The 27,166-nt window shown below is 42.5% G+C and overlaps 1 protein-coding gene across 8 annotated transcripts in view; it reads left to right on the top strand.

The window, feature by feature from the left end:
* The first annotated feature begins 8,707 nt into the window (after positions 1-8,707).
* NR1H4 (nuclear receptor subfamily 1 group H member 4) overlaps positions 8,708-27,166 on the top strand; it is a 56,807-nt gene continuing 38,348 nt past the window's right edge. The window contains exons 1-7 of one of the 8 annotated variants that reach the window (XM_061639485.1): positions 8,708-8,800; positions 9,321-9,495; positions 9,742-9,824; positions 10,182-10,198; positions 12,268-12,410; positions 13,522-13,655; positions 14,579-14,716. In XM_061639485.1, the coding sequence (XP_061495469.1) occupies positions 14,632-14,716 (85 nt within the window). In that variant the 5' untranslated portion in view covers positions 8,708-8,800; positions 9,321-9,495; positions 9,742-9,824; ... (2 more) ...; positions 13,522-13,655; positions 14,579-14,631. Of the gene's footprint in view, positions 8,801-9,196; positions 9,496-9,741; positions 9,825-10,181; positions 10,199-12,267; positions 12,411-13,521; positions 13,656-14,578; positions 14,717-27,166 lie in introns of those variants that run through there. The other 7 variants (XM_061639483.1, XM_061639487.1, XM_061639486.1 and 4 more) reach the window with 7 other exon arrangements.

The following is a 27,166-nucleotide window of genomic DNA, read 5'->3' as shown; positions in this document are numbered from 1 at the left end:
GCTGGTAATGCGTTCCAGAGGTTTTGTGCATAGAAAAACAAGGGCAGAGTTAAACGCTGTCGCATAAATGTTATCTTAATCCTTGGCGGATACACCCCTATCCACAGGGAATCCCATTGCTCGTTAGAAATAGCATTAGTTTTCCTTTTTTCTTGACTAGAAGCACACATATCGGAAAATATATACAGACATAGGGGGTCTTCTTATATTGAGACCCCCCCACTGGCCTGGACTTTACAGGAGACAGGGACAACCAAAACAAGGAACACACACTTCACCACATGGATAAGTGGGAGTTCCCTTTGTTACTTAAGGAGTACAGTCTCCTTTGCTTCCTGCTACAGCTTAAAGGAGGTAGAGGAGGGCTGGGTGATAAGAGGTTTAGTAAGAGGTGAGCTCTGTGTGACCAATACATGTGATATACCCACTTGAAAATGGCAATTGGACTTTGAAGAATGGGACATAAAACAGTGGGTAAGGTAATATTACTGTTGAGATGGTAGCATTTGTTGCATTTGATTTTCCTTTGGTCACTGACTTGTTCTTTTCCTATGGGGCTTAACGGGTCGCCAAATGCCTGCTGGCCCTTGGTGGCTCTGTGAATTTTGGTCTAGCTGGCAGAAGATATTGTTTTATGTGATTATAGTAATAGTTTTTTTTATTATTATTATTACTGGATGTTGTTACTTGCAATGTATTTCTAATGTTATTCAGTTAATGTCTATAGGTCTCTGAGTTTAGTTTTAGGGACCAAAACCAAGCAAACGGGCCATTCTAGTAGTATCAAAAGGTCCAGTCATACTTGACAGTTCCTTGGTCGATGTACTGAAAAGGAAGTTGAGCAGACTGATGCAAGATTGTGTTTTATGTTGTAATAGTTATAGTATTATTAATAGCTGTTTGTTGCTGTATACAATGCATCCCAAATTTAATCCAGCTTGCTTCCGCCTGCCTGCATAGGCTGATTTCTTCATTTTCTCGAAAGCCTCAATCTGCTATTCCAAATTTAATGCAATTGGCCTCAGTCTGTATAAACAAGCTCACACTGTCATTTTTCCGAAAACCGCAACCAACTTACATGGAAATGGCTTTGAGACCGATTTGGCAACCCAAGCAAGGTAATACAGCTACCTGAGAGACTAGTTAGTCTCTCAGGGCTGAAAGGGGGGACTGTTGGGGTTAAATTGAAATCCCCAGTGCTTGTAAAACTATAGTTCACTTGTCCTATCTAAACCAGCTTGGGCTTTATGGGAAATAGAACCAAAGTGGCCTTTATTTGACTTTTGATATAAAATGTCGGTTTATTTCCTGGTGACCTGACCCTTACCTACATTCCAGTGGCTCGCATAATAAAAGCCGGTTTAAGCTGGAAACTTCCCTACTATGCATTTCTGTATCTCATGTATGCTTGTGGCCTTGCTTATTGCTGCTAATGTGCCTTACATAGAAATGTCAAATGCTGTTCCATTGCCCCTCATATCCTTGAGTTGTACTACTCCCTTTTGATATGTAAGTAAGAATGATGCCATGTCTGTGTTTGGTTTAGGGGGCGCCCGGTTGCAACTGGGCCTCCTCTTCTCATCTGCCTTTGTCTGTTCCTGCATAGTGCTTATCTCAAGGACATGCGAAATATGAGGACAAAGAGTCTAAGAGATAGTCTTGATGTTTCCACTTTGTCCTTCCCCCTGTACCCCTTTACCTCCTTACATATGCCCTAAAGCTATGGCAGTTAGCAATTGTTTCTTTTATATTTTATGACGTGAACCCAATATTGTAAACTTCGGGGTAAGCCTATATAAACCCTTGACCACCAATAAACGAGGTTCCCATGCTCGCCTGCTTCGGCTTGTAAGTATTGGGTCCCCTTTGCAAAGGCTTTGTTTCGTGTTATTTGATCTCTGATAGTGGGTTCATTTGCACTCAGCTCCGCACTCTTCCCGGGTGTAATAAGCGAGTTGGGGAGACAGGGTGGCTTGCGTGTTGGGTTTGGACCTAACAACATCATGTGAAATGAAACATGTCTCATGTAAAAGTAAAAGAGGCTTAAATATGGTTAATTCCTGGAATTAGCAAAAACTTTCCAAATCAGATTCTTTCTAATACAGTGGGCATTACTGGCAGTCTGTTCAAAGGTTTCTCATTTTTAGGATAGTTGCGTAACATCTTATGCAGCAGTGAGTGACAAAGGTTTTATTTATTTCACATCATTTTCTGTTGACTTTAAAGGCCTAAGTACCAAAAAATGAAGCAACACTTAGTAAATGATTAAACTGATAAAATAAGCATGTATACAGTACAGTGTTTGAAAGAGGTTTTCAAAAATGCATAAATGTTCTGCTGCATGTGGGCCTACCCACTAATAACTACTGAACACAATTACACACACACAGATTTCAGTGCATATTCCCATCTTACCACTGTCATATTTAATTAACCTGAATAATTATTTATATAAAATTATGATTCTGATTTTATACTGTAAATTTATTCTTCAGTCAGGTTTACAGCATTGAGGAATTCAGAAACTGACAGAGACCCCAAGCATTTGCAGATGAGCAAGGCAAAAGCAAAGGAAAACTATGATTGGATCGGTACTTCTTTGGTAGACTCTGCATGAAGCTAACCTATCAGGAAAGGAAATAGCACAATGGGAACTGCAGCGTATGTAGAGAGCCTTGAAAAAACTAAATATAGGCCCTCAGCAATCTTATGAGAAAGGAAAGGACACAGTGTAATAGGATGTATAATCTGCAGCAAGTAAAGCAGAGGGTGGCTTAGAAATGAGGAAAAACAGGGCTGGGTCTGAGGAAAATGTATTTTTGGTGTGCATATCTGTTTGGGATTTTGGCCCAGTGGAGATTTCCCTCTCAATAAAAAAATATCAGATTAGGGAAAGGGAAAATGTGCACATTGATTTCAGTTATGGAACTAATATCATGCCTAGTTTGACCCCTTTGATTTCACTGGGTTGTGAACAACCAACTAATGTGCTATCTGAGCATAGGACTTGTTTGGGGCATTAAACTGATATTTGTACATGCAATAGACATAATATTGTCTGTAGACACACCACTGCACTTCATGTTGACACAACACATTTTAAAAACATACAATATAAGACACATTTTAAAAATTATAATATACACCATGTGGTGAGTTCAACGCCTCTAAATTATGGTGGTTTTGGGTATAGATGCCAAAATTATTTGATTAGTTCTTTAAAATAATTAAGAACTAAATGACAAGTTATGTGATATCAGCATTTCTCCTCACTAATATTTCATAATTCTATTGCTCTCCAAATATGTAAACTAATCAACATCTGCACAACATAAAAATGTCAGAACGTGGGAGTTGATTACAAAGAAGACACTGGCAAAACTAGTTATCACTTAGTAAGACTGTAATCCTAGACTCCCTTACCTGGGAGAAAGCCCCACTGAATAGCTTCACTCAGGCTTCTGAGTAGCCATATATAGAATTATGCTGTAATGTATTAATGTTAGTGGCACAAAAGCAATTATTTCTTTAGAAGTTCTTACATTCTCTATGATCTTTGAGGAAAGAACTTCCCTAAAGATATATTGATTTCAGCTTATAGCGACACATAGTGGGAAAATATCCCGATACACAAATGTTTTGCTCACTGACCTTATGAACCAATGAAGAGCTGTGCCAGTACAGGACACATGTGACTCACTTAGTCACAATGCACAACAATGCTTTCAACTCATAGTTTGTTGCCATTGTATTTATACACAATAACAGGCTGTTGGTATACACTACCTGAAATTCCACCATTCTTGTCTTGTATAGATTTCCAAGGATGCAGCCTTATCTGTTAAGATTACATGGCTATCTACATTTTATAACATTTACAGTTAGTTGGCAATAATTTGTCTAATGTAAAAAAAAAAAGAATGTCTTTCTTTCAGAGAATGTTTTACAATGATATTTTCATCGGTGCCCAATCTTCAGACAAGATTGCAGAAAGATCTTAGGACACAATCTAATTTGCATTTACGCTAGGCTGAGGGGAGTTGGATGTGGCAAGTCTCCAGCTGAGCTAGCTAGGTCCCTCAGTCCGGCTCAGCTGAGACTGGGACAAGTGCAGCTGGCATAAGCCAGTGTAAGGCCCAAAACAGGGTATGTCGGGGGAGAGGCCAAGGTGATGGGACTTAGGCCACATCCAACTTGTGTTCAGCGCACTCCTGCAGGTCCCAATCCAGGAGAAAGTTATGTCAGGAAAAAGGTCAGTCTAAGAAAATAATTGCAATAGAAGTCAATGGAGAGGCTTACTCCCTGGTAGGGATATTTCATAGAATCATAGAATAGTAGAGTGGGAAGAGGCCTATAAGACCATTGAGTCCAACCCCCTGTTCAATGCAGGAATACCTCCAGTGTTGGAGAGTCCACCACTTCCCTATGTAATTGGTTCCATTGTTGTACTGCTCTAACAATTCAGAAGTTTTTCCTGATGTTCAGTCGAAATCTAGCTTTCTGCAGCTTGAGCCCATTATTTTGTGTCCTGCACTCTGGGATTTGCAGGCTATTACTTTCTGGTCCCTCTGCGCAGCTCTCAGCTAAACTGTCATTCAGCCAACCCAGAGGCTCCTGAATGGCAATTGGATGTAGCTTGGGTTGCCAGGCTCAGGGCCTGAGAATGATCCTGTATCTTTAGGAGAAGAGAAAGTCAGCCAAGTGCAGGTGTTCTTGCAACACTGTAATGAGAAAAACCACAAGGTGGAATTATTCCTTCCCCCTGCACAACTTTTAAAGATACAGAAGACCTCTTGGTGGCACAACTTACGCCAGCTTCCCCTAAGCTGGATTGCTCTGGCCATGCTTTTTTGGGTGGGAGGTAAATTTTGTATGTTGAATGCTTCACAGGCCATTTTAAAATAAGTTTTACCTGGATGTCCACAATGCAGCCATATTTTCTGTTTTTCTCCTAAAATCATAAGCTCCGCCCCTTGATGCAGACTTCAGATTTTCATATTCCCTGGCCTGCTGAGGTACTCTGGGAGGCAAAGGAGCTATGTAAGTTTAATTGCATAGTTATATGGATGAACCCCTGTAGTGCCCGTGGAACGTCTTAAGGATTCAATAATAACCTATAAATAAAATGTTATGTAAGTAAAAAACAAACAACCCTCCCACTGACTAGGGATGGGGGAGAAATTTGATTCAGTTCACATTCAAAACCAAATTTATCAAATTTGCACTTTTTTAACACTATGAGAATCAAAACACAGCCATCCTTGAAATTTACACTTATCCGAATTTTGCAATGCAATTTTGCAATTGTTCCAACCAGGCAATGAAAGTGTGCCCAAAATGAATATATTGGTGAAAATAGCATAGAAAAATGCATTATTAGGACAAATTCTTGCAAAAATGTGTGCGTTAGTCAAAACTGCATACAAAAATGTATTTATTAGGAGAAATTAGCATTAAATGCGGAAGAATTTTATGTGTTTTTTTAAAAAAATTGCAAATTGCTGAGGATTGTGGAGAACTGAATTTAAGATTAGAAAAATGAAAAACGGAGAGAACCAAAATTGACAGATCCTTCCAGCACTACCACTGACTTAAATAGACTAAGGGCTCATTCACACAGGAGCTGAATACTGTTTTAAAGACAAAGCTTTTTCCATCGCGATGGGAGTTTTAAAATCACACTTCCTACCTTCCAATTGCTGTTTTCCATTCATACTGAAGGGAAAGAGTCAATCATGCAGCTTCCTAATGACCACATCCTTTTAAGGTCAAACTTTCACTTTTGCTGGTTACATTGGCAACTGAGCATGTTCAGTTTGTTCCACAATAATTTTATTAAAAAAAAGAAAAAATCCTCAAGTTTGATTATTTGTATTTTCAGAATCCAGCAGAAATACAAATATTTGTTTGAACAATGTTATGCTTTTTTACACAAGTTAGAGGGGAAAGAAAAAAAATCACTGTTTGCGGCAGGCTTGCATAACGGGAACCAGCAGGACATGACATAACAATGGGTGGAGGAGGGAGTGCGTGTGGACTCACAAAAGCATTGAAGCTAAGCTTCTACAAGCCCCTAGAGATATGAAGTACAGACAGCTTCCTTCCCTTTTTGGATTAAACTTGGATTGATTTGCTGCAGATTAAAACCTAAAAGCAGCAGGACTCCTTCCCTTTGCCTCCTACGTCATGTGATCACTGCAAATTAAATGGGCATGCAAGTAGAACCCATCAAAAATTAAATCGCCATGTGAACTGGCCCTAAGAGTGTAATCCAACTTCATTTTGTGCCAGGCTGGGAATAGTTGGATGAGGCAGACCCCCAGTTGAGTTGGCAGGCTCCCAGTGCTGCTAAACTCTGTCAGCTTCCACCAGCAAAAGCCCCCCATGCCGGCTGAGCCATGGCACCACCAGGACTCTGTCAGCACCACCAGAGGTCTGCCGGGGATTGCTAGCCTAGCAGACAGAGAGCCGGTGGAAGCCAGGGGTAGCTCCAAAAAAGGGGCATTCCAGAGGCATGGCAGGGGAGGAGCTGCAGGAGGGATTTAAAGTGAGATCCAAGTCCCCCTTGGAGAGCTCCCCTGGGTCCTGCTCCACACAACAATTCCACTGGCAAAAAGGCCGGTGGAGTCAAACAATTACAATGTTGGTCTGTGTGATGTTCCTATATTAATGTATATATGGTAAGTGTTGGTTGTTTAGAAGATACATGGTAAGTGGAGTGAAAGAGGAGGGGGAGTGAATGGGCAGTAGAATGCTAGATGATTGGCTGAGTGTTTAAAATGTCTGAACGTATAAAAGGAAGAGTGAGAGTGGAATCTGGGGGGAGAAGAGAGGGTTGCTTGGTGGGGTTTGAGAGAGTTGTTTGCCAGGAGAGAGTGGAGAAGGAGGGGGGTGGAGTTCAGATTAGTATTGAGTAAAACCATATGCTTATGTGCCTTAAGAAGAAATCTTGTTAATCTTGTTAGCTTTGTTATCTTTAATAAATATTTAATTTGGTTTACCAAAGGCCTGATCCTTGGCTGGGGTTTCACAGACCAGAAGGGAGGGTAAGGTAATGACCAAGGCTGAAGGGGAACTGTAACAAATGGTGGCAGCGGTGAAGAGAATAACAATATCAGTATTCAGAGTCTCTGGGAATATTAGTATTAGGACGTGACTGGTGGTTGCCTAGCAGGGGGATCTGTTGAGATCTGTGCTAGAGCGGGGAGAGAAAAAATAAAATAAAGGGCAGTCCGGACTGGTGGAGTCCCTGGTGGTGCCTAGAGACAGGCAGTAACCACGAGCAGGTAGGAACCTGACAGGGAGAGCCAGGGAAGGACGCCTCACAGTCTGCGGGGAGCACTTATTTCCCAGTAGGTCTATTTGTGGGAGCTGTCCCTTCCCGTCCAGCTCCTGCATGGGGCTCCTAACAGAGCTTTTGTTCAGCCAGGCCGGCAGCTCCTGAGCGGCAAGTGGATGCAGCAGAGCTTCCCACCAGCTCATTCATATCTGCCCCTCCTGTCAGCTGCTGTCACTCAGTGTAGATACTGAACTAGACAGATGAATGATCCGACTCAGTATATTATTTTACTATAAGGTAACTTCCTATGTTCTTAGTAACGGAGTCTTTACTGCTTCCATAATGTTATCACGTGTAGATTAGCTCAAGCAAAGTCGCCTCCTTTATCAGAATTACACATATTATTTATTTATTTACATTGGGGTCATTGTGTGGGTAAATACCCCGCCTCCTGCACTCATGATCCCATCTGTGCTCCAGTTTAGGGAGAAAGGAGCAAAACAGTTATAAAAGCAAAACCTTTTAGCAAGGGGAGGGTTAAAGTGACAGAGCTGAATCCTAGAAAGGACAGACTGACCATAGAGAAGAAAACAGCTAGAGCACAATCTATACAATGGCTATATAGTCCATAACGTGATCAGAATAGTCAGGATTTGGGTCACAGAGAAAGTGCACACCTATTCCATTAAGGTAAATAAAGCTGGACTTTCTGAGCTATGAAAAAAAGCCAAAAAACAAAAATGGAACAGAGGAAAAATGAGAGGGGGATGCTTTGTTAATTATATTCTGCAAATGCCCTATAAAAAGTGAGTGAACAAAGCATGGCTGTTCCTTAGTAAGTGCCCAGTGTGGAAGCAGCCTTGAACTGGAGAAATTAGCCATGCTTTGAGCCAAATCAAACACAGTAAGAAATATCGTGCCCTTAAATGAAAGCATAGATCAGCCTTTCCCAACCAGTGTGCCTCCAGATGTTGTTGGACCACAACTCCCATCTTCCTGACCATTGGCAATGCTGGCTGAGGCTGATGGGAGTTGTGGTCCAACAACATCTGGAGGCACACTGGTTGGGAAAGGCTGGCATAGGTTGTCTCAGGCCCACTGGTGTTAATGTATGGATTTCTTGCACACTTTGCTACAATGGTAGATGAAGTGGCTTGATGATTCCCTTTTCCTATTGGTATTTTAAGATTTTTGTCTGTGATTTTGTCATATGGAGAGCTCGTCTACAGGACCATCATGTGACTCAGAAAGTGGTTAACTGGCTCATGGAAGCTTCACATAACCTAGTCACCCTGAGGAAGAATAATGTTGGTATGATACATGGACAGGGCAGGATATGTGACATAGAAGGGGGAATTACCACATAAAAACTCTGTTGAGTCAAGGAAGCGTGCCAAGTCTGGGCACAAGGCTTAAACATTCAGTTAGACTAGGAGGCAGATAATACTGCAGTTACAAACCTGCAGCCCTAGCCATGTTTACTCAATAAATCCGGTGAAATTCAATGGGGTATACTCCCAGGTAAGTGGGATTAGAATTGCAACCTAAATTTTCATTCTGTGGTCTTTTGCTAACACCTCTTGAAAGAGGTGAGACTTGTAAACAAAGAAATTCTCAAGAGCCACAGTTTGTCAATTTGGGGGGGAGCATATTTGCTAGACAAATATAAATACTAAATGACCATTATCATTTTTAGTTAGAATTTGGCCTTAGTATTCTGTTTCAGCAATATTATTGTAACGAGTTTGTTTTCAGAAGGTTAGGGTTAAAGTGCTTCATTGACCTTGTGCTGTAGAAACGGAAACTTCTCTGCTTCTTTCGGTACGAAACTCCCCTTAGCTCTGCGTTCATACAAGCCACTGTTTCATTCAAGAGAAGCAGGAGCTGGTACTTGACCAATGTGCTTTTTGTTGTCTAGTGTGAAGTATCTCCCATCCAGGATTGTGCTCTCTCTAGTTTTTATAAAGTTCCAGTACTTCAAGTCTGTTTAGATAGTTCAGCAAAGAAAGAACAGTTAATGAGTAATCTTTGTCCACTACAGTGCTGAGCCAATGAAGAGAGAACTAAACCTAAAGTTAGCCTGTTATCGCTGAAGGCTTCTGCAAAAGCGAGAAAAGCAACACAAAAATGTTCTTGTTTTGAACATCATTAGGAGTTTGAACTGAGTACAGAACCACTGAGTCACACAGTGTGTACCAGACTCCAGGACACTGAGCGTAAGTTGCTGGTCACTAATTTTAGTGGATACTATATTTTGGATAATGTGAATATATAGTTTCTTTGATATGTTACATTCAACTATGTGTGTGTTCTCCCCTGTTTGTACTATTTTATTGATTGACTGTATATTTTTATTGTTTTATTGGTATTGTGCCCTGCTTTGGGGTTAATTTATAATGAAAAATGGGCAACAATGTTATAAATAAACAAATAAATTTATCATGTCACATCTCTTTAACTAGTGAAGGAATTTAATGAAGAGCTTCAAAAGCAAATCCTCAAGAGGCTAAGGCTGCAGTCCTAACCCCACTTACCTGGGACTGGAGTAAGTTGCATTGAGTTCAATAGAACTTCCTTCTGAGTAGACATGGTTGGGATTGTACTGTTAGTTTCTAAAATATGGTGTTTCATAATAAGCAGTCTCTTCTGCCATTAGTATGTTCATAGAAATAGATGCAATAAGGCAAAGAAAAAATAATTACTGGTGATTTAGCATAGCATTTCCTGGAAACTCACTCTTGGGATTTCAGCCGATATTAATCTGTAGGGATCAACTGTTTTTCCCCCATTGTCAGAATATACCATTGTAAAATATTGATTAAATAATTACTATACAGGCAATTTATAGTTTACAAATATTAAACTTTCTAATTGGCTTATTGTAATTACTTTTCAATTACAGTTAAAGATAACAAGCACGTAAGTACATGTTTCATATCTGTTTTATAACAGTAAAATGTGCAGATTTGCCAATGTACCCAATTTTTTTTAAAAAAAGTATGGATGAATAATTCATTATTAATATTACTGTGGTACCTGAGTGATACAGCCCCTAATGTGGTGGCACTGATGACATGTACTATACAAGTGCCTGCTTTGAGTGGGGAGAAAAGGAAGACACAAACAAATGCACTTGTCCAAATTTATATTTTTATTTATAAATGTATTTTATATATATACTGCCATATCATAAAACATCAGAGTAGTGTACAATGACAAAATTTTAAATACCATTTAAAACAATACAAAATACTAATTAAAGTGATTGGCTAATAAAGAATATCATTAAGCATTAAGGTTACCAGCAAAACTAGAATGGGTTCTCATTGCTATAAACCTTCAAAAACATGAACAACTGAAAGTTGTTGTGTGTAAGCCACTCTGGGAGCCTCTTTGTCTGAAGAATGGGGTACAAATACAATAAATAAATAAAATAAAAATCCCTGAGTTATATTAACTAAGTCCTACTTAGAGTATATCCATTTAAATTAGTGAAGTTAGTCAAGCCTATTAACTTTAATGAGTCTACTCTGAGTAGGAATAGCACTGCATACCACCTAATTACTTCAATGAAAAATATTCTTGATTAGAATTGGGAGTCAATGACTTGACTGAATTCTGTTTACTTGCTCTTTTTTGCTTAAACAAACTTAGGGTTTAAATTAATTACGCTGTCTTACTTCCTCCCAAAGATCTTTCATAGCATTCTGCTGGACTAGTAGGTCTCCTAATAGCTCTCAGCACCCTTAACAAACTATAGTTCCCAGGATTGGGGCAGGGAAGCCATGACTGTTTAAAGTGGTATGATACTGCTTTAAATATATAGTAAAGATGAGACATTAACTGGGTGCATTAAAAGTCTAAGACAACCAATCTATCTCTAATTCTATTCTCTAGTTAACATTCTTGATACTTACTGAGAACATATCCTCTCTTCAAGGTTGGATGAAAATATTTTGTTGCCTCAGGCAGAGCAGATAATGGTGCCCCTACTAGGGTTGCCAGGTTCAGGGCCTGAGACTGATCCTGTATCTTTAGGAGAAGAGAAGGTCAGCCAAGTGCAGGTGTTCTTGCAACCCTGTAATGGGAAAAACCACAAGGTGGAATTCTACCTTCCTCCTGCACAAGTTTTAAAAGACACAGAAGACCTCTTGGAGGCCGGGCCTGGCAACCAAGAGGTCTTCTGTATCTTTAAAAGTTATGCAGGGGGAAGGGAGAATTCCACCTTGTGGTTTTTCTCATTACAGTGTTGCAAGAACACCTGCACTTGGCTGACTTTCTCTTCTCCTAAAGATACAGGATCAGTCTCAGGCCTTGAACCTGGCAACCCTAGCCCCTACCCATAAATTGAGGTACATAGTACCCAAGACCTGTCAAGTTGTTTTAGCACCCAAGGAAGAAAATCTCATAAGCACCCCCCCACACCTGTGCCTGGCAGTAAAAATACAACAATAAATAACAAACAAACAATAAATAAGAAATTGCTGGCCTTTAATGACATCCCAAATCAGCTACCTAAAGCCTTGTTCTAGTAGAGTTGGTCCTGTTCACTTTTGCTAGCTGTCAGGTTATAGAGATGTTATTACACTTTCTGTAGGAAGGTGAAAAATGCCCCATATATTCTAGTACATAACTCTACAAGGCAGAATCCTAGAGTATTTTCATAAGCATTGGACAGGAAGCTAGACGTGGCCATGCCAAGGAGGCTGTTTGGGACATCTACACCTTAGCAGGTAATTGTGTGATCATGCATCTCTGAAGTTTAATCTGACAATTTTCTTTTCACATTGTTTGCCAACTGAAGGGGCCCCATTAGTATCTAGTGCATGAGACATCCTACAAATATGTTCAACATTTTAAAATAAATTGTTTGTTTTATCCATGCATGGTTAACCTCAACTATATTTTAATTAGGGAGCCTGGGGTTACATTAAGAGCAAAAAGCATAATCCCAGTGAATGACTCTTTCAACTTTTTCTCATATCTAGCATAAACTACTCACCGATTACCATTAACAACTGGAATTTCCAACATGTTGACAATTGTCATGATAATTATCTTGTGAGACATACAACAGAGCAAGGCAAGTTATATAGTATTGGTCTGGTTGATGCATTATAACAAATATTAGGTAAGATACTGACCCAGAATATGTATTAGTAAATGAATGATAATTCATTACCTGACATTACCAAGGGAATAATTATATAATATAATTCTATGGATGCACATGTAAACATATAACTATCAGTAGCAGCTGGATGCATAATAGGAATGGGTGACCACTTGAAGTGGATGGTGGATGTCCAACCTGTTCTGGATGGGGTTGCACTCCTCCTGAAGGAGCAGGTTTGTAGCTTGGGGGTTCTCCTAGAACCATCTCTGTCACTTGAGGCTCAGGTAGCCTCGGTGGCATGGAGTGCCTTCTACCAACTTCGGTTGGTGGCCCAACTATGTCCCTATCTGGACAGGGATAACCTGGCTTCAGTTGTCCATGCTCTGGTAACCTCCAAATTAGATTACTGCAATGCACTCTACGTGGGGCTGCCTTTGAAGACGGTTCAGAAACTGCAGCTTGTGCAAAATGCAGCGGCCAGATTGGTAACAGGGACCAGATGGTCCAAACATATAAAACCAATTCTGGCCCGCTTGCATTGGCTGCCTGTATGATTCCGAGCTCGATTCAAGGTGCTGGTTTTGACCTATAAAGCCTTACATGGCTTGGGACCACAATACCTGATGGAACGCCTCTCCTGATATGAACCCACCTGTACACTACGTTCAAGATCAAAGGCCCTCCTCCAGGTGCCTACTCCAAGGGAAGCTCAGAGGGTGGCAACAAGGGAGAGGGCCTTCTCAGTGGTGGCCCCCAAATTATGGAATGATCTTATTGATGAGGTGCGCCTGGTGCCAACACTGTTATCTTTTTGGCGCCAGGTCAAGACTTTCCTCTTCTCCCAGGCATTTTAGCATGTGTTTTAAATTGTTTTTATATTGTTTTAAATTTTAAAATTGTGTTTAAAATTGTTTTTAAAATATGTGTTTTAAATTGTATATTTGTTTTAATGTTTTTGATTGCTGTAAACCGCCCAGAGAGCTTCAGCTATGGGGCGGTATACAAGTGCAGTAAATAAATAAGTAAATAAATAAGTTGTTTGCAGTGTAATTGTCAACACTTGTTGCCACCACCCAATCTATTTTATGGGTATTTTTGTTTATTCCCCCCCTTCTTTTCCCTGAAGAAGATAGCTTGCATGACCTCAGTGTATGAATGCTCTGAAGCCACTTGAGGCTGCCAGGTCAAGGCCTGGGATCTTCTGGGAGCCTAATGTATGCCATCTTAGTTTCCATGATGAAAGGAAGGTGGGATATAAATGTAAGAAAATTAAAATATGTATGCTGCTAAACTAGCAGATGTGTATCAGGCTGATAACAGCATATAAATGCCAAATATATTTAGCACAATGCATACTGACCGCTTTAATCAACTTCACACATTTCATGTAGGGGCAAAGTGTGTATAAAGGAACTGTTGCTGCCCCCTTTGATCCTGCCCCATTGAAGTACAGCAACTCCTGCCCCACATCCACACATTAGCATGGGTATCTGAGGCACAGAGGTTTACCTGTGTAGACCTCTATGTGCAGGTCCTGGAACCCTGGAGGGATAGGAGGTAAATACCATGAGGGCATAGATAAAGGCAGAGCCCCTTTTTACATGCTTTGCCTCTACACACAAGTAATGGCCCTCCACCTACCAGTTAGGGTTCCAGGATCCTTGCAGAGATCTATGTGCATAGGTTTTCCTTCTTCAAGGGCCCACACTGACCTGTGGATGACTGAGATGGATCCACGTGTTGGCAGAAGCTGTGCAATGGGCATCCCCCCCCGTGCCTTTCTACATACTTTTACACAATTAATGTGTGAAAGGGGCTTATTTTGGTGCATTATCACAGACTTTGCCCTGATTAAGACATTCCAATGTCCTCCACACAGAGTGTCTCTGTGGATGCAGCCACTTTGGGTGCAGCAGAGGAGAGAAAGTTTGACTTAGTACAACTATGTTGATAGGGGCTTTCACGTGTAAGTATGCCAGCTTTAAAAAAAGGTTGCTCTGCTGCTCACATGAATCACAACTGAGAAGCAGGCCTCTCAACATGGAAATAATCACACATTTCTTCCTCATGACAGCTGCATCAGTGAGGATGCTCTATATAGAATATTTCAGAAAATTTGGACAGGCCATTTAAAACGACTGTTGCAAGCAGATGTACCTACTTGTTTTTCTTTATCTTCTTAGGTTTCCATCAACACTTGGCTTAAATTGTTTCAAGTCATCATATTAAAGACTCTATGGCATCGGAGATGAACCCAGTAGGGCATTCCCAGCTACCGTCAGCTGATGGATTTTCTCTTTCTGAAGCTCCTCATTTATTTGGTAAATTTAAAAAATGCACTACAAGCAAAATGATAATTCAACCCATAATGTGAAAATAAATGCTGGCATTTTCCTAATAAACTCCTATAAGCGACTTGCTATTTCTAGAAAATACTCAGCTTTGCTAATTCCCCACAATACATTTTTATGTTACAATTTGTAACACATCTACTTGTGATAACATTCTAAATGGCATAATAAAGTCAAAATGTAGCAGCAAACAAAGGGCCATAGCTCAACAACAGAGCACATGGTTGACATGCAAAAGCTCCCAGGTTCAGTCCCCAGGACCTCTAGGTAGGGTAGGAAAGACTCCTGTCAAACCCTGGAGAGGCTCGGTATAGACAGTACTGAGTTAGATGGACCAATGATTGGCTGTGATATGTCAGTTTGTTACTACTAAGCAAACCTACTAATTGAAACCAAATGAGAATAAAGTCCTTTATAAGTATAGGACTTCCAGAGGGGCAGCTGTGTAGTCTATTGCAGCAAAAATGACAGTCTTGTAGTATAATATATTTGAGTGGACTCTAGCCCACAAAACCTTATGCCAAAATAAATGTCTTGGGCTACAATCCACTACCCCCAATTTGCCAGCCTATGCGAGGGGGTTAGATTGAATGGAGGCAACTCTCCATTTGCTTCTGCCAGCCTCTTGCTGACACTCTGCCAGCAGAAGGCCCTCTGGTGGTATTCCTGTCAGCCCAGCCCAGTGGAAAGCCCAGAAATGGGGCATTCTGAGGGGAGGCATAGGGCTGAGCTAGCTTGGGATGTGCTGGAACCCAAACTGCTCTCACAGCAGGACTGCCTGATATTGGGCACCCAGGACCTGGTGTGAGATGTAAGCATTGTTGAGCCATTTGGGAGCAGTGACTACAGTGCTATTAAATTAAACATACATGGAAATGGCCAATTGCCAAGAAAATCCAACATAGTCACTTTTGACTTCATAAAAGGAAACTACCCAAAAATGAGGGGACTAAAACACAATATTGAAAGCTCTACTGAAGTCTACACTACAGATGAGGAAAGATACCAACAAGGCCAAGAGGATGGTGTGGTTAACGAGCAGAGTCAAAGAAGCTACTAGAGACAAGAAGGCTTCCTTCCAAGAAATGGAAGTGTTGTCTGAATGAGGAGAATAAAAAGGAACAGAAACTCTGGCAAAAGAAATGCAAGAAGACAATAAGAGATGCTAAAAAAGACTTTGAGGAGCACATTGCTAAAAGCATAAAAACCAGCAAAAATTATTTTAAATACATTCAGAGCAGTAAAACTTCTAGGGAGGCAGTTGGACCCTTGGATGAGAAGGAAGTCAAAGATGTGCTAAAGCAGGATAAGGAGATTGCAGAGAAGCTGAATGAATTCCTTGCATCTGCCCTCACAGAGGAGGATATAGGGCAGATCCCTGTGCCCGAACCAACTTTTGCATGAAGAGAGTGTGGGGAACTGAAGCAAATAATTGTGATGAGGAACCAAGTTCTAGGCTTAATAGATGAAATAAAAACCGACAAATTCACCTGAGAGTTCTCAAATAACTCAAATGTGAAATTGCTGATCTAACAAAAATATGTAACGTCCCTCAGATCCTCCTCCATACCCGAGGACTGGAAATTAGTCAATGTAACACCAATCTTTAGAAAGGGATCCAGGAGGAATCCCAGAAATTATAGGCCTGTAAGCTTAACGTCTGTCCTGGGAAAACTGTTAGAAAGTATTGTTAAAGATAAAATAACTAAGCATATAGAACAGTGGGCCTTGCCGAAGCAGAACCAGCATCAAGCATATTGATAGAGGTGATCTGGTAGACATAGCGTACTTGGACTTTCAAAAGGCATTTGATAAGGTACCTCACCGAAGACTGCTGGGTAAGCTTAGCAGTCATGGAATAAGATCTTGTGGTTCAGGAACTGGTTAAGTAGCAGGAAGGAAAGAGTAGGAATAAATGGACAGTTCTCCAAATGGAAGGCTGTAGAAAGTGGAGTCCCACAAGGATTGGAAAGTACTTATTCACACAGAGCAAAGTTAAACTATGGAATTCATTCCCACAAGAGGTAATGATGGCCACCAACTTGGATGGCTTTAAAAGAGGATTAGACAAATTCAGGGAGGATAAGGCTATCAATGGCTACTAGCCATGATGGCTATGCTCTGCCTCTATAGTCAGAGGCAGTATGCTTCCAAATACCAATTGCAGGAAACTGTAGGAGGGGAGAGTGCTCTTGCACTCAGGTCCTGCTTGCAGCATCTGGTTGGCCTCTTTGAGAACAGGATGTTGGGCTAAATGGGCCACTGGCCTGATCCAGCAGGCTTTTCTTATGTTCTTATGGGCTTGATCCAGCCCCAACCACTGCACAAGCCTGAAACTGGTGCAGGGATCGAACCTGATCTGCCTTCCTCCCCTTCTGCTGCTGCCACTGTGGATGGCTGGGCTGTGGTTGTGGCAGTACCTCCACTGCTCTATAAGCGGAAGCAGCAATCACTTTCAACTGCTGTGCTGTCATTAAGGTGCTATAATTCCCTCCATTGCATTAGTACAACAGAAAGGCAATTAGAAGAATCCAGAGATGTTCAAACATGTTTTCATTAAATGCTTGGGAAATTGTTTTTAAAGGGTTTATTATTTTTTCTCCCCTCCCCCAGCATCCCACCTTCCAAAATATTGTAGGGATGGATCTCAATGGTTCTCTTTCAGCTATTACATTCCAGAGCAGTGGGGTTATCACCCCAAATGCCTTGCATCCACTTTCTCACAGTGGAAACTTTAAGGAGAATTCTCATTCAAGAAGATGTGACCTGGCTACTGAAAGAATTGCACTGGCTACCTATTAGCTACCGGGCTAAGTTCAAGGTTCTAGTTTTGGTATACAAAGCCCTATACAGCTTGGGACCAGGATACCTGAAAGACTGTCTTACCCCTTGTATACCCAGTCAATCACTGTGCTCTGCAGGTGAGGGCCTCCTGCAGATACCATCTTATCAGGAGGCCCGTTCTGCACAACATAGGACACGGACCTTTAGTGTAGTGGCACCTACCCTTTGGAATTCCCTCCCCTTAAATATTAGACAGGCACCATCTCTGTTATCTTTTTGGTGACTACTGAAGACCTTCCTCTTTCAACAAGCCCTTTAAGGTGAGACCTTATCCCAGTCTGCATCTGTGTTGGAATTGCTTTTTAATAAGTTTTTAAACCTTTTTTTAAAAAAATAAATGTTTTTAAACCTTTTTTAAAGATGTTTAAATTTTTTTAAAGGTTTTAAAGATGTTTTGTTTTAATATATTTTAAAGTCTGTTTTTATGATGTTTCAAAGTGTTTTTCGTGCTTTTGTTTGCCGCGCTGGGCTCCTACTGGGAGGAAGAGCAGGATATACATCAAATAAATAAATAAATAAATAAGAAGATATTGAAGGTTCTCCTAGAATCTGGTTAGACATCCCACAGTGGTCTTCATGTTTAGCCCTTGTGCATAGATAAGGTCACTGAGTTTATCAGTGTTGCATAGAAATTCTGTAAGGCTTAAGCTTTTGAGAACTTTATAGCCTCTGAATTTTGCCTAGATGACTACTGAAGACAGAACTTAAAGTGGTAGTGTAATGTGGCACTTTGTGGATTACTCTGTCAGGAGGCACACAGCTACACTTTGCAGTAGCTGCAAATTCAGAACATTTTCCAAGAACAGTCTTATATAAAGTTCCTGGTAATAGACCAGAGGTGTAGAACTATTTTTTCTGTTGAGGGTCTTATTGCTTTTGGAGTAATCTGTTGAAGGCTGTTAGCCAGTGGTAGGTAGGGCTAGGCCCCAAAGTGGACATGATTACCCTTTTCTCTCTTCCACTCCTTTCTCCCTCTCAGTCTTTCACACCTTTCAATCAGTTGCTAGAGGAGGGACAGATTGTTCTTGCTAGAGGGCTGAACTGAGAGCAATCACTTCCAGAATGGATCAACTTGCTGAGGATAAACTCACACATGAAAAAATCAGGAGCAGAGCTGCCCCACTGATACTGTCATCACTTATCTGGACAGTTTGTAGGCAGGCTGATGGCGAGGTCAGGGCTGTGTGGATATACCAATAGGAGTGCTGGATTGGCTCTGCTGCTGTGGCCACAACCCTCTCACCTTGTTGCCAATCTGCTCCAGCCTTGTGCCATTTAGGCAAGTAGCAACATCGGTAGTCGGAGAGCGGCTGTACAGCATCACCCCACCATGCTGGCCACTCTTGGCAAAAATAGCTTGATTCTCCATAGAAATCTGTCCTTGTGTATGGAACTTATTGTGTGCATCGGTGATTCCTGCAATTTTGACTGCACTTTTTGGATGATATTTGGAAATATTTGATATTCTTGATTTTACAAAAGGCAAAACAAAAAGAGCCACAGAAAACAGACCTTTCAAATAATCCTTTTAATATCCTTTCTCTACTATACTGATCATACTTGTGTGTGTTGCTGTATTTGTGTTCATAGGCAGGTCTTGCAATGCCTACCCCCCCAGTGTTACATGTAATTTGAATATGTTCCTACAAACCCTGTGGCAAACTGCAGATTTTAATGAGCAGCTGTTGGGTTATATCAGCATATGTGTACTGCTAAAATGGTGCGTTCTTTTTCTGTTTTGTTTTAATAACAGGAGAGGTCCTCTTGTGGATTAGGAGCTGGCTAGGAAACAGGAAACAGAGAGGAGGAATGAATGGAGAGTTCTCTCAGTGAAGGGCTGTAGAAAGCAGAGTCCCCCAAGGATCAGTATTAGGACCTGCGCTTTTTAACTTGGTCATAAACAAGCTAGAGTTAGGGGTGAGCAGCAAGGAGGCCAGGTTTGCTGATGACACTAAATTGTTCAGGGTCATCAAAATAAAAAGGGATTGTAAAGAACTCCAAAAGAATCTCTCTAAACTGAGTGAATAGCAGTGAAATGGCAAATGCAATCAAATGCAAACAAGTGAAAAGTTATGCATGTTGGGGCAAAAAAACCCTTAATTTCACATTTACATTCATATGATCTGAACTGACGATGACTGATCGGGAGGATGTAATTTCTCAAAGGTCAAAAGTGATTAAACAAGAACATTGCAAGGCGGGCTAGCTAACCACTTGGTATCAAGCTGCATCTGGCAGAAAATTCAACATCTGGCTTTTTTTTTCATAGCAAGTTAAAGAGGCTAGAAAGGGACATCAAGATCAAAGGAATAAAAAACAACACCTAGATTATGGCTAAATACTGAACGTAAAATAATTACAGAGAAGATGTAAACTTCCACCAGCGGAAAATCCCAAAACAGGACATTTGGGGGCTGTCTGGATCCAAAGCCCCATGGATCCTCTTAGGGGCTAATTCTTGGGCCCCCAGCAATGCCAGCCTGGAGCTGGCATTGTGAAAACAGAGGAAGAATCACCCCTCTCCCCCAACCTATTGCCCTGGCTGACACAAGCCAGTAGGGCTATGAATGCAGTAGAGAACCTACTGTTCTGCATCTCCCCAGCCACTTGTTGAGATTGCTCTGCCCATGAATTAGACTGATTAGGCTGCAATCCTAACCCCACTTACACTTGGGAGTAAGCCCCATTGAATTCATTGGGACTTATGTCTAAATATCAAGGTCAGGATTGCAGCCTAAGATATTTCCTCATAGCCAAAATAGTGAGGACAGGCAACTTGAAACTTCAGCTGCTCAATGCTTAGCATAAATAAATGCATGTTCAGCTGTCCTTCCAAAGTATCTAGGTCCAATAAACTTGCTAGATGTCTCCTAGCTTGACAAAGGCCATACTCTGGTTCAACAATTTTCCTCAGGTAAGAACGGTACCATTCTATATTATCTGGCTTGGATCTTGGCATGTGCTCAAAGATGTATACTCCCCCTTTCCCACCATTTTAGGTCTTCAAAATGGCTTGTAAACTAAAGTTATTTCCAGTGTCAACGGGGGTGTACTTCCACTGTAGATCTTCCACCATAGAAAAAAGGAACAGACTCCCTCACCCTATACCTGATTTCCTCCTGGATTTGGGGTGCCTTAGCTCTGATGATGAGACAAAGCACCCCTTGCAAGCACCCCCACTCTAGTCCAAATTCAGGAGCAGAGCAGGTAACATGGTTGGGAAGCCAGGGGTGTTTCTGCCTAACAGTTATTTGCACAGGCAGCTGGCTAGATGGCTGGCAGTCAGAATCTTTACAGGAGAGGACCTGATGGAATTGCCCTCCTTCCTTACCAATGGCAGTGTCGGCTGTAGCTGTCCTAGCCTCAGTCCTTGGACAAAGAGTTTATATAGACTTGCCATTGTGAATTACACAATACCTGATTGCTGTTTTAGTCAGATAAGTATTGCATGATATAATATAAAATATGTTTCTTCATAATAAACAATACAATCAGTGAACCTGAATGGTTGTACATGTTAATGGGATTATCAATACTCTTTTTGGGTACTCCTTCTGAGAGCAAATTTTCCAGATTTTAACAAATTATACTGGAAATTTTACATAGCAATTTTCTCAGACTTTTTCCAAACTGACTTCTCAGAATAAAGTTAATCAGTAAACTGTATAACCTCTGGCCTAGTGTTTCCTTGGCTGGTCTTAAAGGAAGTTTTAGTCTTCACTTCTAAGTAAAGTATTGGGATGTTAACAAAGCAGGAGAGAACCATACTAGAAAAGGGACTGGATTTGTAAATGGTCGGATTAACAATCTCTAAAGGTAGGATATTTTTCTAGCTCACTTGTAGTTCGTGGTTCTAAATACTATATAAAATTATTTTTGCTGTAATCAATCTATATCTAGAGAAACTGATGTTTATGACCTGAAGCACCCAACATTTTTGAAGTCATACAGCATCTCTTTTGCGTACAAAAGATCTCAGGTTCAGTCCCTGGCATCTTCAGGTGGGGATGGGAGGGACCCTTGTCTAAAATCCTGGAGAGTTGCTGCCAGTCTGTGTCAACAAGACTGAGCTGGATGGATCAAGAGCCTGACTCAGTATAAGAGAGCTTCCTAATACTGTATTGTTATTTTGGGCAAACTGCTATCTGTATGCTGTGTGACACTGCTTGCTTGCTTGCTAGCACAGTCCATTTTGCTTTAGTTTATTAAGTTCTTTCCTTGCCCTGCACTTTATTTTTCTATTATGGATTATTTTTGTCCCTCTTGCTCTGTTTTTGTGGTAGATATGCTAGCAGCTCTTTTATTTTTTTATTGGAATAATCATGGTTCACTCATATAAGTTAAAATGATATAGGAAGAATACATACTCAGGATATTGTATAATTAGGCAAAACGAATCTGTGTTTACATTTTCCTGAGTATGCTCTCTTGCTTAAGAACATAAGATAGTACATTGCTGGATCAGGTTAAAGTCTATCTAGTCCAGCATTCCTTTAATTAATCCCAGCAACTAGCATTATTGGAAAGGCCTATGGAAAACATGTAGACCTTACTCTGTCTTGGCCTGTTATAGAGCATCCTTTGTTTGTGTATGCAGAAGATCTACTTAAAATCTCTAGCCTGGAATAGGTTATTTCCAGACAAGGGCATGGCTGAGCTGCACGAGCTCCCCCCCCCCCTCGGTAAAGGGCAGCAATGCACAGTGTTAGGAAGCCAGGAGAACAACTTAGCCTCACCAGCCATTCCTGCCCTCAGAAATCACTCCCGTCTGGGGATAGAGCGTGCTAAGAGGGTGTTGCGGCAACCACGCAAGGAAGGGAGTAAAACATCTCTGCTTCCCCTTACGTTATAGGCTCTTATGTTCTTATATTAGATAAAGCATAGTTCTGCTAAAATATCCAAATGTTAAAACAGTTATAGTTTGCACACAAATGTTTCATTCTATAAATATGTAAATTAGCCTAATAGTAATGTTGAACAATAACCTTTTGTTGTTGTCGACTTATGGCGACCCTATAAATCAGTGACCTCCAAGAGCATCTGTCATGAACCACCCTGTTCAGATCTTGTAAGTTCAGGTCTGTGGCTTCCTTTATGGAATCAATCTATCTCTTGTTTGGCCTTCCTCTATTTCTACTCCCTTCTGTTTTCCCCAGCATTATGGTCTTTTCTAGTGAATCAGGTCTTCTCATGATGTATCCAAAGTAGGATAACCTCAGTTTCATCATTTTAGCTTCTAGTGACAGTTCCAGTTTAATTTGTTCTAACACTCAATTATTTGTCTTTTTCGCAGTCCATGGTATGCACAAAGCTCTCCTCCAGCACCACATTTCAAATGAGTTGATTTTCCTCTTATCTGCTTTTTTCACTGTCCAACTCTCACATCCATACATAGAGATCGGGAATACCATGATCTGAATGATCCTGACTTTAGTGTTCAGTGATCTTTGCATTTGAGGACCTTTTCTAGTTCTCTCATAGCTGCCCTCGCCAGTCCTAGACTTCTTCTGATTTCTTGACTATTGTCTCCATTTTCCATAGGAAGTGGGCCATCACTGTGGGTAACAGTTCCACCTATCGTGCGAAGGCAAGAATGTTTTTGAAGTCAAGACTAGGGACGTCATGCCCCTCCCACTCTCCAGTTCATTCTTGCCTTCGTACGAACAAGATTGGAATTTCACGTAGCATTTAGCTAAGTCTATCTCTCTTTAAAACCTTTTTTCCTTTTTTCCGTTTTTTGTGTCTAGCCTACTGAGGATCCCCTCAGAGACCGCGGCTGCGGCTCTCTTCCCCCTTTCCTCAAGGCTATTTAATTTCTTTTATTTCCTTGACTGGGGGCTCCCTCTGAGACCGCGGCTGCGGCTCTCTTTGTTTTGGCAGTTTCAAGCCCCCTCCCCCCCCCCGGCTCTGCCGTATCCGTAGCCAGGGGGCTCCCTCAGTGACCGCGGCTGCGGTTCTCTTTTTGATCGCTTTTGATCGCTTGTGAGGGAAGGGGAATCCCCCTCCCTCCCCCCCCATCGTTACCACGGCTGCGGCTGATCCGATCTCTTGATCGCTTGTGAGGGAAGGGGAATCCACCCTCCTTCCCCCCCCCGATCGTTGCCGCGGCTGCGGCTGATCCGATCTCAGCGGGAGCTTGCAGCTGCGGCTCCCGCTCTTACTCCTTACCGCAGATCGCCCTCGCTACGTGGCTTAAATCCCACTGCGAAGGGCTTTACAGACCGCTATTGCGGCTCTCTCTGCGGCGGCTGCCGTTTTTTGCCTCTACCTGCCCTTCCAGAGTTTTTCCAGAGCCGCTACTGCGGCTTTCGGCGAGTCCGTGCTGGGCAGCCCTTCTCCCAGTTCGCTTCCGACGGCCGCCATTGCTCCTTCTTCCTCAGCTCCCTTTTGATCGTTTTTTTCCCGCCCGTTTTTCTGGGCACCATTTTTTGAAATTCAAAATTCCCGCCTTTTTCGTTACCATTTTTTAAGCATCGGATACCTCCCCTGCAGGCTATCTATCTGTATGTTTGTGTATATGTGCTGCTGACAAATTTACACAAGGCTGATTTACACACATTTTTACTGTGGCTGTAATCATAGTGGCTGAATTGTATTATTAAGGCTGGAGCTCCAATCCTAGTGGGCTGGATTGTATTATCAAGGCTGGAGCTTTAATCCTAGTGGCTGGATTACATTATCAAGGCTGGAGTTTTAATCCTAGTGGCTGGATTACATTATCAAGGCTGGAGCTTTAATCCTAGTGGCTGGATTACATTATCAAGGCTGGAGCTTTAATATCAGTGGCTGACTTGTACTAAATCTGATTTACATTACATATCCTGCCCCCTATGGGGCCGTGAACAAGCCAAAAACCCAGCCTACAGCACTAATCTGAGTGTGCCAACTCTAAAACAGCCTATATTATATTAACGTTGATACCTCTGTGCATTCTGCCCCCTCTGTGGCAGTGCATTCGCCATCTGCCAGTGTATCCTACCCCCTCCGTGGTAGTACGCTGTGCCAGTTCGGGTCTTTACATCCTGCCCCCTCCGTGGCAGTGTACTGCACCCAGGTTCATATAAGATGGCAGAACAGCCAGGCATGTCACCATCAACACACATGGTGCCAGATCAGCCAGACATGCCACAATCAGCCAAGCCACAACATACTAACACGTCTAAGACCAGACATGCCAAAGCACTGGCTAAGACAAAACATCTTTCCAGCCATAGTAAACCAAAGCGCCCTCGTTATGTCTCTGTGCCAACAACCACCACAGCACAGACACACATAAGTGATATTTTCCATTCTCCTGCTCCTGCCTCTGACGAGGAAGAGTTTGTTGGCTTTCCCCCTCACGGTTCGCCTAACGAACCTACCTCTGGCTTACCGCCTCAGACATCTGTTCCAATAGCCCACCAGGCACATACATCTCACACATCTGGTCTGCAGCTGTCTCCTGATTTCCTCTCCCAACTCCAAGCCATGCTGGCTTATTTCACACAAATGCAGTCACTACCACAGGTTCCTGCCAGACCCCCACTCAACATGGACCAACGCGCGTTCCATGCTGCTCATCCTTCCTGCTCGCCAGATCCCTTCGATTTAGCCAGAGGCAGATGTACGGACGAAGCCTCGTATGCGGAGGAGTTAACTTTCACTGACCATGTTGAAGGAGACGACTGGAGCGACTATTCAGATCATGAGGAGGATACATCGTATCGCTTGTTCAATACCTCAGATTACCAACCGCTCGCACGTAGGGTACTTCATACCCTTGGTCTCCAGACTGCGCCCTCAACTTCGTCCGCTCCAACTCTCAAAGGGGCCAAGGTCCTCAAATCCCCTGCACCTACTGAACACTACATCCCGGTGCCGGACCCAATTGCCAAATTAGCTTCCGAAGAATGGGCCCACCCGCTCAAAGCTCGACGCTTCAAGAACATGGCTGACAGACTTTACGCCCTAGCCCCAGACTTCGCCACCAAGTTAGATGTCCCTGGCATAGATGAACTGATCGCTCGCCTCGTTTCATGATCTATCTTGCCCAGGGAAGGGGAATCCCACCTAAAAGATACTACTGAACGTCGAATAGACTTCGCCCTCCGCAAGAACCACGAGGCCACTGCCCTAGCCATGCGTGCCTCTGCCTCAGCCTCCATCTTCTCCAGAGCATCTATGATGTGGCTGGATGACCTTCTAGAGGACGATAACCCTGATCCTGTCGCCTTCAAAAGAGCACTATTGAAGTTACGTAAGACAGCAGCCTTTGTGGCCGATGCCACTTTGGATGCCACCCAATTAGGGGCACGAGCCATGACGACTCAAATAGTCGCTCGTCGCACCCTCTGGCTTCGCCACTGGCAAGCTGATTCAGCGGCTAGATTGAACCTGTCCAAGGCTCCTTACTCCGGATCTCTACTCTTCGGTGAGGAAGCTCTAAAGGCAGTTCTGGTTGATCCAAAAGACGCCCACAAACCGGTTCTAGCCACAATCAAGAACATCGACCACAGGCCCCTCAGGCGATTTCCCTCCTTTCGTTCTAACCAGCCCTTTCGAGGAACGCGACCAGGAGGACGAGGCCGCGATTTCAGACCCTATGATTCCAATGCATTCAGGGGCTCCTGGAACCGACGCCCCCAGGGCAGAGGTCAGTACCAAGGGCGCAGGGGCAACTCATCGTCCTCATATAGGGGAGGTCCTCGCCTACACAAGTAGTATTAACGCCATCCCCATAGGTGGCAGATTACTTAATTTTGGAGATCAATGGCTGCGCCTTACTACGGTCCCCTGGATCAGGGACCTCTTCACTTATGGCTATACCATAGAGTTCTGGGCAACCCCGTCAGACAGATTCCACCCATCTCCTTGCCCAAGGGCACCAGCCAGGCACAACATCATGCAGACAGCTATACATCACCTCTTGCACATAGCGGCAATAGAGCCAGTTCCCACAACTGAGAGATCGGAAGGGGTGTACTCCCTCCTATTTGCTGTGCCAAAACGAGATTTATCTTGGAGGGCGGTATTGGACCTCAAGTTTGTCAACCGTTTTGTAACATACCGCAGGTTCAAAATGGAATCTCTCCATTCCATTACCGAGAGTCTGCATGAAGGAGACTTCCTGGCTTCTATCGACCTTAAGGAAGCGTATCTCCATGTACCCATTTGCATAGCCCACAGAAAGTTTCTTCGGTTTGCCTTTGGCCACCAACATTTTCAATACAGAGCGATGCCATTTGGCCTCTCCTCTGCTCCAAGAGTATTTTCCAAGGTGCTACTCATCCTAGTGGCTTACCTTCGGACCCAAGGGGTTCATATCTACCCATATTTGGACGATCTGCTTATACGGGCCAAATCTGAAGAGCTGGCTCATCATCATTTAATGATCACCCTCAATGTTTTGCAGACCTACGGCTGGCTTGTCAACTTCGACAAAAGCCATCTCCAACCAACCCAACGCCTACTACATCTTGGGGCAATGTTGGACACCCTGCAGGCAATGGTCTTCCTGTCTCCAGATCGCATCACTGCCATCACAAGCATCGCAAGGTCCCTGATGCAACAAACATCCGCAGACGTCATGCTTCTCGC

This window comes from Rhineura floridana, chromosome 8 (genome assembly GCF_030035675.1).
Source record: "Rhineura floridana isolate rRhiFlo1 chromosome 8, rRhiFlo1.hap2, whole genome shotgun sequence".
In the NCBI taxonomy this organism is placed as follows: Eukaryota; Metazoa; Chordata; class Lepidosauria; order Squamata; family Rhineuridae; genus Rhineura; species Rhineura floridana.
The sequence above is the reverse complement of the archived record's forward strand: the minus strand, read 5'-3'. Positions and strand labels throughout refer to the sequence as shown.